The sequence below is a fragment of the Lactuca serriola genome, chromosome 7 (genome assembly GCF_051521515.1).
Source record: "Lactuca serriola cultivar US96UC23 chromosome 7, Lser_US96UC23_V15, whole genome shotgun sequence".
Lineage (NCBI taxonomy): Eukaryota > Viridiplantae > Streptophyta > Magnoliopsida > Asterales > Asteraceae > Lactuca > Lactuca serriola.
The window spans coordinates 190,834,555-190,850,651 of NC_136414.1; the positions used below are offsets into that span (position 1 = coordinate 190,834,555).

The 16,097-nt window shown below is 42.6% G+C and overlaps 1 protein-coding gene and 1 pseudogene across 1 annotated transcript; one reads left to right on the forward strand and one right to left on the reverse strand.

The window, feature by feature from the left end:
* The first annotated feature begins 3,412 nt into the window (after positions 1-3,412).
* LOC145064674 (cellulose synthase-like protein D3 pseudogene) lies at positions 3,413-4,584 on the forward strand (annotated as a pseudogene).
* A 520-nt stretch (positions 4,585-5,104) lies between these two features.
* Positions 5,105-6,250, reverse strand: LOC145063637 (chlorophyll a-b binding protein 13, chloroplastic). The gene is made up of 3 exons (XM_079011233.1): positions 6,044-6,250; positions 5,784-5,945; positions 5,105-5,696 (listed from the first exon to the last, which is right to left on the reverse strand). The coding sequence occupies exons 1-3, from the start codon at positions 6,164-6,166 to the stop codon at positions 5,187-5,189; spliced, it is 795 nt and encodes a 264-aa protein (XP_078867359.1). The 5' UTR covers positions 6,167-6,250; the 3' UTR covers positions 5,105-5,186.
* Positions 6,251-16,097: the final 9,847 nt, after the last annotated feature.

The window sequence follows — 16,097 nt, forward strand, 5'->3', positions numbered from 1 at the left end:
AGTACGTGCGACATAGGGGGTCGTGTTCCCCGTTTCTGTAAGGTCGCCGGGTACGCCCAACGTAACCTGGAGAGTTGACTTTTGTTGACTTTTAGGGTTTGGTCAACTCTAGGGTCCTTGAGTCATGGGAGGGGTAAAATGGTCTTTTACCCTTCCGAGAGTACAAAGAGAGGGAATAGTGTAGCCTTGAGAGTTGTATTGATTAAGAGTATTTATTCATATGATTAGGCGGAGGTTAGACCATATTTTTACCGAGTTCAAGATTACCGAGTTACCCGAGGTGAGTCTTCTCACTATACTTTACCAAAGAGTTGTAATTAGAGTTATGTGATAGAGTATCTTGCATGCTTTTGTATGATGTGATTTCTATGTGATTTGTGCTATGTATGATTCAGATTTTATAGAGTTAGGACCGAAAGGTCCACAGAGTTAGGACCAGAGGGTGCACAGAGATATGGGACCGAAGGGTCCCACTGAGACACATTAACCAGAGGGTCATACAGATTTATAGCCTCGAGTGGCTAATATGTGTTGTATGTGGTATTTTGGGGAACTCACTAAGCATTTATGCTTACAGTGTTGTGTTATGTGTTTCAGTACCAGTGAGGATTGCGGGAAGGCGCCGGTATGATCAGTACACACATGAGGAGTTTTTTTTACACATTATGATCTTGGGTTGTGTTTTTATGGATTGAGATGTGATACAATGACATTTTTATAATATTTGTGAATGAAAGTGTGTTTTTAAATTGTGAAAAATTATTTGAAAATTTGGGTGTTACATCAACCCTCACTACCAGGGGACATCGCCTATCTCACAACTGATTCCGACAGCTCTGCACAACTCACACCTCCATGGAACTTCCATCAGCCCCTACAGCGCTAGTGTATGCTAGCCGCACATAACGCTGGACCAGATAGAATTTCGAATATCCAATCCTACCCTAAGGTCGAATCAGACATTCTCAGGCTGTAAGATCTTGACTATACACAACCTTGATGCATATACTAAACATCTATAATTATGATGTCAATTCCATATACATGAAACCCTAGGCTAATAGGTATCATATAATCAGGCGAATCTATCATGCGATTCTTGAAGATCCCTAGCCTAGCACTAGCATGCTGTTCCAACATATCAAAATATCAAATAATTATATGGTATTTTGGGGTTTGCTTACAGGCTCCGGTTGATCGTATCCTCTGCATCCTCCATCCTTTATTTTGAAAACCATTTTTAAAAGTTACTTTCCGAAAATCTCCTTGATTTGAGACTGGATTCACACGAGTGTTCCTCCAATTTACTCAAACCGAGGCTCTGATATCAACTTGTAACATCCATAAATTTTACACCAAATTTAAACTTTTTCGATCATAAGTAAAAATCAAATAGCATCGTTTACAATAATGTTTTCAAATCAATATCCATCAGAGTGTCCCAAAATCATAACATAAGGATGAGGAGTGGTACGGTCACGCCTTCGCCTTGCCATGATCTCCTGAAGTATCTGAAACAAGAAACTAAAACTGTAAGCCCGAGGGCTTAGTGAGCTGCCCTGATTCTGATCTAACAGATCATAACCACATGTAGCATACCATAACAATAACAACTAAAGGGCCGGACTTGGTGCCGTAGACCCTATCGATATAGTGAGGATAACTCACCTTGCAGATGTCGACTCGGAAGATAAACTCCAACTCTCGGATCACTTGACACAGGATCCACCACCTATGATCATAGTACAATATACTCATAAGTCCTTAACCTTATAAGGTACTCCATAACCCACTAGTCAACCCTGGTCAAAGTCAAAGTCCTCAGTCAAGGTCAACAATCCATGTTGACCCCAACTTGCCGAGTACCCTCAGCTACTCGCCGGGTTCCTTGAAGCACATTCCAACTCGCCGAGTCATCGGGGTGACTCGTCGAGTTCCTTCGATTCTCGTTTAAACTTTAAGGCCACCCGTCGAGTTCCCTCCTTGGAGCTCGACGGATACACACACATACATATCCTAGGGAAAACTCATCCGACTCGCCGAGTTGTTCTTCAACTCGTCGAGTCTTATGGTAATCTTCATCGGACTCGACAAGTTGTTCATCTAACTCGTCGAGTTCACAACCATCTTCATGTGACTTGTCGAGTCAACCTTGCGACTCGCCGAGTCCATTCAGTCCTTTTTCCATACATACTTGTTTTGAGCCATGCAGCGGCTCCAAATCACAGATCCAAGCTTCTAGGGCATGCTTATCACGTAAAGTTGCAAACTTTACATGCATGCATGGCTATAAAGGCTCTAAATGCCTATTTTAAGTTCTTAATGAAGCTTCATGATCAAGAGGGACCTCAATCATGACCAAAACTGTAACTTTATGCTTCTAGAATCCAAGGAGCGTCCAGATCTGAAGTTACAACCTCAGATCTAGCCCATAGCTCATCTTTCCAACTTAATATCTCATCAAAAACCCTAAAACTCAACCAATAGAAGAGATTCACATGGAAAAAGGCGATTTGGTTACCTCCAGAAGATGATAACTGAGATAAGTGTTGATTCCCACACTCTACTTGCTCCAATCTCCTTCTCCTACAAGCCTTCTCCCTCCAAAGATCCTCTTTTCAAGCTTCAAACACACAATGGGCACACACACACGTATTAGGGTTTTAAGGAGCTCTCAAAGACTGCAAAGAGGCCAAAGGAGGCTGAGGCTCCTTTAAATAGAGGTGCAAACCCCTGGATTTAGGGTTTCATCTGCCAGCTCCTACTCGCCGAGTCCCAATATGGACTCGTCGAGTAGGTCACTTAACACGCGATCCCACCCTGTTACAGATATGATGAACCTTTGATTGGAGATCGAGAAATTCCTTTCGAGATACAACCAACTTCTTCTTCCTTTTTGATTTCATTTTGGAAGCGGAGTGTTGGGAACCACTTGACTCTTCGTCATCCAACACCATGATGAAGTCATTTGAATGGAGAGGCTGTTGGATTTCATCGTTGTCTTTATCATCTAGACCAAACATTGACGCAAAGCTGATTTCTATTGTAGTACCATCTTTATTGGAGTCACGAGCTTTGGTGTTTGGGGGAGGCTTGGAAGGACCAACAACATTCTCCATCTCTTGAACGTTTTGTACGGTTTTTTCCATATTTGACATCCATTGTTGAATTGTAAGGATGTCATGCACCGTCTTTGCATTGTTGAACATGGTAGCCCAATACATCTATCCCGTTCATCGTAAATCATATTTTATTTTTACCCTCCTAATCATAGTTTAGTTTTAAATATTTTCAATTTTTTTAACTAACTAATTATTTCTATCTTAGTTTTCATTTATTCAGTGTTTATATATTAATCTATGATGATCATATACTAACTAAATGAGGAGGTTTTATGAAACACTTTAAATAGATGAAGATGAATGTGTTTTTCTTGAATGGATGGTTAGTGGTTAGAAGTTAGTATAACCAAGTTAGTAGAATTCTTGAACGGCCGGATCAAAACTCGGGACCTCTAATCTAAGAGGCAAAATCTCTACCAAGTGGGTTAGTCCCACATAGGTGAGGATGAAAATGTTAAATTCATAAATAAAAGCTATTAAAAATGTTTAATCATCGGAAATGTCATTTTATTAGAGATCAAAATTAACATAATAATAAATTCGTAAAAATATTGAATCATATTAAAATCTACAATTGAAGATGCTTTTATAATAATTATAGGAAAATCTTCAAAAACAGTCCATGTGGTTTCCAAAAAAACAAAATCAAGTTTGGCCATTCTCTTTTTTTTGTCATCAAGGATGGTCCTTGTGGTTTGAAAACTTTTGATGGATTGTCCCTTTAGCTAACTCCGTCACATTGGTCCATTAAGTCCGAACATATGCAAGGCTTGTGCAGCCAAAATTGGCTTTTATATGCCCTAAGGACCATTCAAGAAGTTTTAAATGTTTATATATTTGATTTACTTTCTGTCTCCTAAAACTTCAACCACGACCTTTCATTCTGCATCCATGCGAGAAGTTATGTGTTTCATGATGGATCTAGGTGTAGATCGGAACTGGATGCCTATTTCCTAGAATCGCACTTTATGGACTTGATCCACCAGGATCTAAAGAACGCCACCCTACTTTCTATAGTTGGTGTTGTACCAGTCGAAAAAAGGCTAAGTTTAGCACTTTGGAAGAGAATTGTGCGCTAAGAGTGGGCGATTCCGATGAAGAAGACATGAACCTCTCTCTTGCTCCCAAGAAATTCGAAAACTCTACTCTTTTCATTGATTCCATTCCGGTGGCGGAGTTCCAAAGCCGACAACTCGCAGTTCATCCACCGGGAGCCCTAACCATCTCCCGAGAGCTTCTTGACACATCCATTGTTGTAGAAGCAATAAGCAGGATTTCATGTTGGGGTGAGGATAAAACAAAATTGGGGAAACGCGTTGGGAGGAGTTACGGATCAGTGATGGAAGATGTTGTGACAGGTTACAAAATGCATAACATGGAATGGAAATCGGTGTATTATGTGATAAAACGAGATGCCTTCCGTGGTACAGCTCCGATTAATTTGACATATCGACTTCATTAGGTGCTCCGTTAGGCTACAGGTTTAGTCGAGATTTTCTTCTCACGTAATAACGCTCTATTAGCAAGCTCGAGAATGAAAATTTTACAAAGAGTCGCTAACCTTAACGTAGCCATGTATCCCTTCATTTTCATCTTACTCATTGAATATTGCTCCCCCCGCGCTTTCCCACTTTTCCGGTCAGTTCATCATGCAAACCCTAAACATGACTTTTCTGGCGTACATACTCACAATTACTTTATGCATTGTGATGCTTTTTGTGCTTGAGGTGAAATGGTCAGGATTGAGTTAGAAGGAGATGAAGAAAGGGGGAGGAGATGAGCTGGTGATCGAGTGAGGTTTATGAATAATCATTTCACATTTATAATTACATGGCAAAAGTGAAGGCTTATTTTCATGATTAGACTTAACAAACCAAATTACAAAAAAGTTAACCCAAAATTGATTTTTTTGAAAACCACAAAGACCGAAGATTTTCCTAATTTATATGAAGATACTCTTTCTTTCATAAATGTACACCATCTGGAATATAATTAAATTTTTATAATCTACAAATGTTTCTCCCCAAACTTACAATTACAAGAACAAGGGAAAAGTTACATAGTCTATGACCCTGGCGCAAACTTGGTGGCATAGACCCAGGCATTGTTAGCCACAGGATTGTCCAAATGGTCCAATAGGTTCTCCAATGGCCCCTTCCCTGTAACAATAGCTTGAACAAAAAACCCAAACATGGAGAACATTGCGAGCCTTCCGTTCTTGATCTCCTTCACCTTCAACTCAGCAAATGTCACCGGGTCATCCGCGAGCCCCAACGGGTCAAAATATTGGCCACCGGGGTAAAGGTTGTTACCGTCTCCAACGCCTTCAAGACCGTTGATGCGGAACCCCTCAACAAGACCCATCAACACCACCTGGAATCCGAGCACCGCCAGTATGCTTTGAGCATGGACAAGGTTCGGGTTTCCTAAGTAGTCCAGACCACCTTCGGAGAAAATCTGGGCTCCGGCCTTGAACCAGACTGGCTCCTTGAAATCAACTTTCACCCACTTTTGGAGAACCTCCGGCGTGATACATCCGAATGCACCAAGCATGGCCCATCGCCCATGGATAACCTGCAACATGAGTAAGCCCCGTTAACTAATAATCTTTTCGGTTGGATGAAATGAGATGATAAAAAGGAGTGAAAATGGATATGTCACCTCTAGAGCCCTGTTCTTAGCGAAGGCCTCGGGATCAGCGGACAGGCCAGCGGTGTCCCAACCGTAGTCACCGGGGAATTCGCCGGTCAAGTACGATGGTGTCTGAGCGGAAAAGGGTCCCAAATACTTGACTCGGTCAGGTCCGTACCACAAGTCGTTTCCCTGTTCAACCATTAAACAAACAAGTTTAGTGGATTTAGTTTCTCTATGGGGTCTGAGCGGCAAAGAAGCGATCTTTTCAATATTAGCAGAAGCCATACCATGGTGAATTTGGCACTGGGCATGGAGACAACATCTCTTAGAGAGTTGAGACCCGATGGTCTTGTTTGACCCAAGAATGGGGTCGCTCGGACCACGGTGGTAGAGCTAGCAGCTGCAGCCATTGATGGATGTGGTTTCTGATGAGTGATGGTTCAAGAGAGGAAGGTACAGGTGCTGTTGCCTGTTGTAGATGATGGAGAAGGTTGCGAGGGTGGGGGTATCTGTAGGGAGTGAACTGTGACAGGTGTGTGGTTAAGATCATGAAATTTGGGAAGAACCAATGAGAAAGCTTCAAAAGATTTCGTATATCTGCAACTCATATTACCCTATCCATTATGTCTTCTGGTCACCTCATATATATAATATTTATATTTTAAAGTATTTCGTATTAATTGCAATGTGTACTTGTTGTGCAAAATTTCTAGTAGCACGACAAACGAGTGATACGAAATCGATGATCTAAGATTAAGCTTACATTTGATTTGATAGCTTCAAAAGCTTTCAACTCAAATAGTTTGAAAATAACTATTAAAAACGACATTCAGTTATAAAAGATTTGTAAACTCAAATAACTTGAAAATATCTATTAAAGAACGATATTTAGTAGGGATGAACAGTTTTCTCAAATTTGGATCTCATACCTGTATCGTACAAACCGTACCAAATGTAAAAATATGGAACGGTATTTAGGAACAATGTAGAGTTTCTTCATAGTAGTTGGTGTTGTAAAACTCAGTCTAATCGGCCGAAAACTCGACACATATTTAGAACTCAGTCATTTACTACGACGGTCCAAAATCTTCGAAAAACACAAATATGATAATGAATATGATAAATGAACAATATGAATACAAGGATTAACAAATAGACATTTTTAGACTATTTAAATTAAATGTATATTGTTATCATTAATTTCGAAATTATTATGTTATATCGGTAATTATCAAAATTTGTTGATAAACCAATTTTAACAATAAATAAGGACAAACATTTACCATGTTTGACTCAAGATCTCATATATCGCTAAAATGTCACACCCCCGACGATAGTAAATTATGATTAATAAATATATCATAATATGATAATAAGATAAGATCGTCAGATATCCTACAAAGATAGTAACCTACTGTTGATAAAATACTTTATGAAAGGTTTTTCTTTGGAAAAATGATTCTTAAATTAATACAACTAAAGAAAAGCTGAAAACTCTAAAAACATGTGCACTCATCAACATTATGTTGATGTTTCAAAAAAAATACGTGTATTCTCAAGGAGATGAGTATGGAGGATGGTGGTGTTAAAGAGGAGGATAGTCGTGTCAAGGAGGAGGAAGTCTACAAGGAAGCTACTAGAGGTTAGTTCCGTCTGTTTGTCATTTTTAATCATGTTTAGGAAGCGTGCTTGACTATTAAAAAAAATATAACTCCAGAATAATTTATAATAAAAGAAACGTTTGTGGCATACCTTGTGTTATGTTCTTTATATATTTGTATGCGTCGGTCCAATTTCCCCACTATCCTTACACTCATATCCCTGAGAATACATGTAATTTTGAAAACGTCAACATAATATTAGTGAGTGCACAAGTTTTTAGAGCTTTCGGCTTTAATTTGGTTGCATTAATTTAAGAATCATTTTTCCTTCAGAAAAACATTTCCTAAAGTATTTTATCAACCCTAGCTTACAATCTTTGTAGGATATCTAACGATCCTATCTTATTATCTTATTAGAATATATTTATTAATCATAATTTACTATCTTTGTAGGATATTCAACTACCCTAACGTATTTTATCTACCACTCTAAAACATCCATAATGGTAGTCTAATCTCTAAGATGATCTAATGAATTATCATGAGTCCCCAAAATCGACGTTGTTTGACTAATAATTTTGTCCCGCTATGACAATTCATCGAAAGTCGAATAGTGAATAATAAGAAATTTATCCTCTCGGGATTGTAGCTAGCAATCATATGTGGGGTTTTCAGACTCCGTATAGATCTATACATATTGTAACACCCGGACTTCCAGGTATATTGTTTATTTATTTATTTATCTATTTTGAGGACCATTGAGCTACTCGACGAGTCGGTGCTCCAACTTGTCGAGTAGAGTCGCGATGTACCACGTGGGAATAATGACCTACTCGACGAGTCCGAGAGCCCACTCACCGAGTAGATGCTAGGATGAGAAACCCTAAATCCCTGGGTTTGGGGCCTATTTAAAGGCACTTATATCCTTATCTGCGGCTATACTTCGCTGATAGAAACCCTAATCGCCCTTTGAGCTTATTGAGAGAGTGTGAGCTAACTTTAAGTATTTTGGTGTATCTTTGGAAGAGAAGAGAAGGATTTCAAGCAAGGAGCAAGAGGAGGCTGTTAGATCTGTTATTATTCATCCAAGAGCTTCTGTTAAAGGTACAAAGTTCGAACCTTTCTCATTTATTTGGATAGATCTTATCTTTTTGGAGATTAGGGCTTCTTTTCTATATTTTATTGGGACTTTGAGGGTATTGAGTTCATATGGAGGGTTGGACTTCAAATGTGGACCTTGTGAGGTCCCTAGCATCCAAAGGTCCCTACTTTATTCAACCTTAATGGAACTCTTGGTTGAAAAACCCTTATTTGAGCATGTTCTTGGCATTTCAAGCCCAAAGTGCCATGCATGGACGTAAAGTCTGTGACTTTAACTGATAAATGAGCCTTGAGAGAGTAGATCCAGAGTTTGGGGAAGTTTTCTGCCTTAAAATCATCTGATTGGGGAAAGAGTCTGAATGGACTCGCCGAGTTGAGGAGTCAACTCGACGAGTCGGTTGGGGTTTGTCCCGATTAGCTATTAATGCTGTTACTCGACGAGTTAGGGGTTAACTCAATGAGGTGGACCATCACAAGGACCTCTGAGTAACGATTGGACTCGACCAGTCACATGAGTGCACTCGGCGAGGCAGGTCAAACTGGGAATGTTAACTCGAGTTGATTTCTGTTGACTTTAGGGTTTGGCCAACATAAGTAATGGAGACCGTGGTGGGGTAAAATGGTCTTTTAGCCATTCCAAGAGTTAGAGAGAGAGAGAGAGAGTAATAGAAAATTTTGGTGTATTTGAGTAAGAGTGGGGTATTGATTAGAGATGCTTATCTAAAGTGTTAGACGGAGGCTAGTTCGGGATTTCCGAGTACGTGTTTGTTACATGCTAGTTTACGAGGTGAGTCTTCTCACTATACTTACCAAGAGTGGTATCTTTATGTGATTGAGCTATTTTATGTGTTTATCTGTGTATTGTAATATTCTGCATTATGTCTTTTTGATTCATGCTGAATATTTTTACTATGAGTTTACTGAGTTGGGACCAGAGGGTTTCACTGAGACACATCGACCGGAGGGTCTTATTGAGTCATGTCCTAGAGTGGCTAATGAGATGTGTATGGTATTTTGGGAAACTCACTAAGCTTTGTGCTTACCGTGTTATGTGTTATGTGTTTCAGGTACTTCTTACGATCACGGGAAGGCACCGACTTGATTGTACATACACATCGGAGATTGCTTTATGATTGAGAGGATCCTGGAGTTTTATATACAGTTTTATTTTGGGCATGAGTTTTGATGAATTGACATTGTTTCACTTTGTGGTTTTATTATTGGGATGAATGTGTTTGAAATTTAAAAATTTGGTCAAAAATTTTACATCGTTACAAGTTGGTATCAGAGCCTTGGTTTGAGGGATTTGGATGCACCTCCTGGTGTGTTTGGACTGAAATTGAGGATTTGAGAAGAATTTTGAAAAGAAAATAATTTTCCAAAAATGAGAACATGTTTTAAGAGAAAACAAGTTGAAGCAGTGTGTACAATCAGCCAGAGCCCGAACGGTGATTTCCCAAAATACCCTTACTTTTGTGTTACGTGGTATTTATGAGATATTTTACTAAAATTGCATGCTAGAGGGTAAGCTAGGTATTTCATATTCTAGGGCTAGAGTTGCCTGATTTGTGATGACTTAGCCTAGGAGATGCTTTGATCAGTGTTATGTGTTATTTGCTTGCGTATGTGCTGAGTTTTGAGTCAAGAAATAATCTAGGAAGAGATAGTTAAATGAGCTTAAAGGGGGTCTACTGATAAGGTAGTCTGTGATTCGTGAGATATAGAGTATTTGTGAATTAGAATCCTAGGAGGAGGACTTGGGGTGACTACATGTGGGGTGTGTAAGGTAGTATTGGGCACGTACTACTAAAATCACCCGATTTGCAAGCAACCCAAGTAAGAATCCGTAGGATGCTAAGGAACAAGTAAGGATGAGTAGTCGAGTGTGAGTATGCTCGAGCGAGTCTCTGATTATTTTTTGTTGTATTTCAGAGACATCATGGTAGGTACGCGCCACACCCCATGGAGCAGTGGAGTTAGCGATGATGAGATTCGCAGGATGATTCACGACGAGGTGGCCGCAACCATACGAGAGGATATTTGAGAGATGTTAGGGTCTATTAAGGCCACTTTGATTGAGACGTTTGATGAGCGATATGCTGCAGTTTCGGAGGCTGCTGCTGCAGCCACCGAAGCTGTCACTGCTGCCAGACCGTAGGGAGGTGACTCATTGCTGTATCGGGAGTTCAGCAACATGAAGCCACGAGATTTTGGTGGGACACAAGATCCAATTGCTTGGATGAGATGGATCTATGATATTGAGGGATGTTTTCTACACTTGTTCATGTCCAAATCATTTGAAGGTACGATTCGCGCTGAACCAGCTTCGCTTGGGAGCGAAGAATTGGTGAAAGTTTGTGACGACCAGTTTTACTCCTGCAGAGCATGCTACGGTGACTTGGGAGAGGTTTGTTGTGATGTTCCAGGATGAGTATGTTCCCCCGGTGGAGAGGGAACGGTTGGCCCATGAGTTTCCATCTCTTAAACAGAAGACATAGTCGATGATTGTGATTACACGGATGTTTCATGAGAGGGCGTTGTTTTGCCCTGAGCATGTTGTGACTGAGCATGCATGCATGAGCCGGTACTTGAGCATTCTGAGGAGGGATATTCGGTAGTTCGTGGCGAACTCATCTTATCGGACATTTTCTAAGCTCTAGGAAAATTCCAGGAGGAGGAAGATGGAGCTAGAGACTTAGGCGAGGGATGACGCGGAGTCTTAGGGGAGAGACCGGCGGTCAGTGCTGTCGCAGCCGGAAGCTAAGCGGGTTAAGCCCACTGATTCGAGATTAGGAGGCCAGAAGGGCCGCACTTGTGGCAAGTGCGGAAAGAGTCATGATGGATCTAGCCGGTTGGGGATTTGCTACAAATGTGGAAAGGAGGGGTATATGGCGAAGGATTTCCCCAAGGGTTTTGCAGTTGTTTCCATTGCAATCAGACCAGCCATCGGAAGGCCGAGTGCCCTCAGCTTTGTAACACCCAAAATTTTTAAACAATTTTTCAAATTTCGAAAACATACTTTCATTCATAAATGTTATAAAAATGTCATTGTATCACATATCAATCCATGGTCACATCCCAAGCTCATAATATATAAAAACTCCTCATGTGTGTACTGATCATGCCGGCGCCTTCCCACGATCCTCACTAGTACCTGAAACACATAACACAACACTGTAAGCATAAATGCTTAGTGAGTTCCCCAAAATACAACATATAACACATAATAGCCACAAGAGGCTATAACTCTGTGACCCTCTGGTCCAAACTCTGTGGACCCTCTGGTGCTAGCTCTGTGAACCTTCCGGTTCTAACTCTGTGAACCTTAGGGTTCTAACTCTGTAAACTCTGGAACATACACGACATGAATCACATAGAAATAATGCAGTGCATCACAATCACACAAATAACATACAAGATACTCTGTCATATACTCTAATTACCACTCTAGGTAAAGTATAGTGAGGAGACTCACCTTGGGTTACTCTGTAATCTCGAACTCGGTAAAATATGGTATAGCCTCCGCCTAATCACATGGAATAAGAACTCTAATCAATACAACTCTCAAGGCTAGACTATTCCCTCTCTTAACACTCTCAGAAGGGTAAAAGACCATTTTACCCCTCTCATGGCTTAAAGACCCTAACGTTGACCAAACCCTAAAAGTCAACAAAAGTCAACTCTCCGGGTTACGCTGCGCGTACCAAACCTGTATGCTGGGCATACCCGGCGACCTCACAGAAACGGGGAACGCGACCCCCTACGTCGCTCGTACTGGGATTACACCCTGCGTAACTCCCAGTTTCAGACTCCTTAGCTTTTGGGGTCTTAAACAGTTAAGACAAACGTCCAACTTTGAGATCTGACCATCCCTAAGCCTCTTAATCCATAAAGTTGGTGACTTTAAGCCTTTGCATGGCTGCAATAGTCACCAACACCCATAACATTTCATTTCCAACCCTAGAAAGGCTCATAACTCAAGCATGACCCCATAACAACGACCAAGTTGGGATTTTTATGGATCTACAACACATATATCACTAAAATGGGACAAATCTAGGTCCATGGAGTCCCTTATGCTCATAAAGTCTCCACCTTTGGGACTTTAACCCTAGAAATGGTCCATGCAATCACCAAACCAAAATAAAGAGGAAAGTTTTGAGCTTTTTACCTCTAGATGAAGCTTCCCCCTCTAAAGAACTCAGATCCAAACTTGAACCTCAAACTCTAGCCTCTTTAAGCTCCTCTCCTTCTTCTTTACAAACATACAAAGGCACTTTTAGCTCAAAACACTCACACACAAGCTTTGGGACGAAGGAAATGCTCTCTTAGGGTTTCACTCTCTGATATGGTGGCTGAGGATAAAGCCTTAGCATTCCTTATATAGTGCACAAGCCAAATATTAGGGTTTGCATCTAGGCCCGCTACGCCCAGCATAACCCTGGGTACGCCCAACGTACCTAGGCGAGTCCGCGTCCAAATTAAGCGCATGAGTACGCGCAGCGTACTCTCCAGTACGCCCAACGTACTCATTTGCTACATTTGCTACAATTTCCACTCAAGGGCTAGTCTTGACAACTTGACAAAAGAGAAGGGTTAAATAGCTTTACCTGAATTTCGGGATGTTACAATTCTCCCCTACTAGAACCAGACTTCGCCCTCGAAGTCTCATGCCGAAAACAACTCCGGATGCTGCTCCCGCATCTCTGACTTCGGCTCCAATGTCCGTTCGAACCCCCTCCGATGTTGCCACTGGACCTGAACCAGAGGCACCTCCTTGTTTCTCAGAACCTTGACCTTCTGGTCCAAGATCGCGATCGGTCTCTCAACATAATTCAGACTCGCATCCACCTGGATATCCTCCAACGGTACCTCTGCCGGCTCGTCGGCTATACACTTCCTCAGTTGAGACACGTGGAAGGTATCATGAATCTGGCTCAACTCCGCAGGTAGCTCCAAACGATATGCTACCCTGCCCATCCTCGTGATCACTCTAAACAGTTCAATATATCGGGGCCCCAGCTTGCCCCTCTTTCTGAATCGAATAATTCCCTTCCAAGGAGACACTTTTAGGAGCACGAGGTCGCCCACCTGGAACTCAAGCTCGGATCGTCGCCTATCCGCATAACTCTTCTGGCGACTCTAAGCCGTTAACAACCTTTGTCTAACATGCTGAATCTGCTCTGTTGTCTGAAGCACTATCTCAGTGCTACCAATCAATCACTGCCCTACCTCTCCCCAACAGATGGGAGTCCGACACCTCATCCCATACAATAACTCGAAGGGAGGCATACCAATGCTCGAATGGTGACTGTTGTTATAGGAAAACTCAGCTAATGGCAAATACGTGTCCCAAATCCCTCCGAAGTCCAACACACATGCCCGAAGCATGTCCTAGAGCGTCTGAATTGTCCGGTCACTTTGTCCATCCGTCTGTGGGTGGTAAGCGATGCTGAAATGCAGCCTAGTACCCAACTCCTCATGGAACTTCTTCCAGAACCTGGAAGTGAAACGCACATCTCGATCTGACAAAATCGAGATCGGTACACCATTCCGCGATACCACCTCCCTTAGTTACACCTCCGCCAGCCTCTCTGCGGAAGAGCTCTCACTGATAGCAAGAGAATGAGCGCTCTTTGCCATCCGGTCAACGATCACCCAAATTGCATCGACTCCTCTCGCAGTCCTCAGCAATTTGGTGATAAATCCATGGAAATATGTTCCCACTTCCACTGGGGAACCTCAAGTGGCTGCAACTTGCCATGTGGACACTAGTGCTCGACCTTAACCCTGCGATAGGTCAAGCACCTCTCTACAAACCATGCTACATCCCTCTTCATACAGGGCCACCGATAGTCTCGCTTCAGGTCCAAATACATCTTAGTGGCCCCGGGATGGATCGAAAACCTCGACCTGTGCGCCTCCTCCATCAAAATGGAACGTGCCCCGCCCTCAAATGGCACCCAAATCCAACCCTGGAAGGTCATAAGCCCTCGACTATCGGTAATGAACTCAGACACTTTCCCGATCACCAGCTCTCTCTTACGGTTCTCCGGTCTCATGGCCTCTACCTGGGCCTCCCGAATGGTGTCCAACACCGGAGTCATCAATGTCAACCTCATACAAACATCCCATATCGGGGCACTCTCTGCCCTACGACTTAACGCATTGGCTACCACGTTAGCCTTGCCCGGGTGGTACAAGATCTCACACTCATAATTCTTTACCACGTCCAACCATCTCCTCTAGCGCATGTTTAGGTTGGGCTGATGCATCAGATACTTCAAGCTCTTGTGGTCCGTGTATATGGTACACCGAACCCCATAAAAATAGTGACGTCAGATCTAGAGGTTGAATACCACAGCCCCCAGATCTAGATCTTTAGTAGGATACCTCGTCTTGTGAGGCTTCAGTTGCCTCGATGCGTATGCTATCACATGCCCTCTCTGCATCAGCACCGCACTCAATCCTGATATTGACGCGTCACAATATACCACAAAATCCACCATCCCCTCCGGAAGGGCTAACACTGGGGCTTCGTATAATCTCTGGTGAAGTGTCTCGAATGAGGCATGCTGCTCCGGGCCCCAACTGAAAGTCACACCCTTCCGGGTCAGCCTGGTGAGAGGAACAACAGTCCTGGAGAATCCTTGATAAAACTCCAATTATAACCGGCCAACCCTAGAAAACTCCTGATCTCTGAAGGGGATCTTAGCACCTCCTAACTCATCACCGCCTCAATCTTGGCCGGATCGACCAATATCCCATTTTGGTTGACGAGGTGTCCTAGGAACTGGACATCTCGTAACCAGAAATCGCACTTGGAGAGTTTGTCGTAAAGCCTCTCCGATCTCAGAACTCCGAGGATGTCCCTCAAATGCTCCTCATGTTGTTCTCTGGATCTCGAGTACACGAATATATCATCAACGAACACGATCACTGAACGATCCAACATCGTCCTGCACACCCTGTTCATGAGATACATGAACGCCGCCGGTGCATTTGTGAGCCCGAAAGGCATCACCACGAACTCGTAATGCCCGTAACGAGTCCTGAATGTTGTCGTCTGGATATCCTCATCACGCACCCTCATCTGATGATATCCAGACCTCAAATCAATCTTGGAGAACTAAGACGCTCCCTGCAACTGATCGAACAAATCGTCGATCCTTGGTAAGGGGTAACTGTTCTTGATTGTCAGCTTGTTCAACTCCCGGTAATCAATGCACATCCGGTTGAACCATCCTTCTTCTTGACAAAAAGGATCGGCGCTCCCCACGGCGAGCTACTCGGCCATATAAACCCCTTTCCCAATAACTCCTGAAGCTACGAGGATAACTCCTACATCTCTGGAGGCACAAGGCAATAGGGCGCCTTGGCGATAGGCGCTGCCTTCGGAACCAAATCGATATGGAACTCCACCTGCCTCTCGGGAAGCACACCCGGAAACTCCTCGGGGAAAACATCCGGGAACTCACGCACTATCGGGACCTCATCGACCGACCTCGGTCTCTCTGCACCTACTCTCGTATCCACCACATAAGCCATAAACCCGCTACAGCCCTGCTGTAGACATTGCCTCGCTCTAACGGCCGAACAAAATGCTGACCCAGAATGGGTACCCTTGCCATAAACCATA

Excerpts from the sequence above, each read along its gene's own strand:
- LOC145063637 (XM_079011233.1), bottom strand. The coding sequence starts at position 6,166 with ATGGCTGCAGCTGCTAGCTCTACCACCGTGGTCCGAGCGACCCCATTC. Across the intron at positions 5,946-6,043 it reads CCAGTGCCAAATTCACCATG|GGAAACGACTTGTGGTACGG; the intron begins GTATGGCTTCTG and ends ATGGTTGAACAG. Across the intron at positions 5,697-5,783 it reads CTAAGAACAGGGCTCTAGAG|GTTATCCATGGGCGATGGGC; the intron begins GTGACATATCCA and ends CTCATGTTGCAG.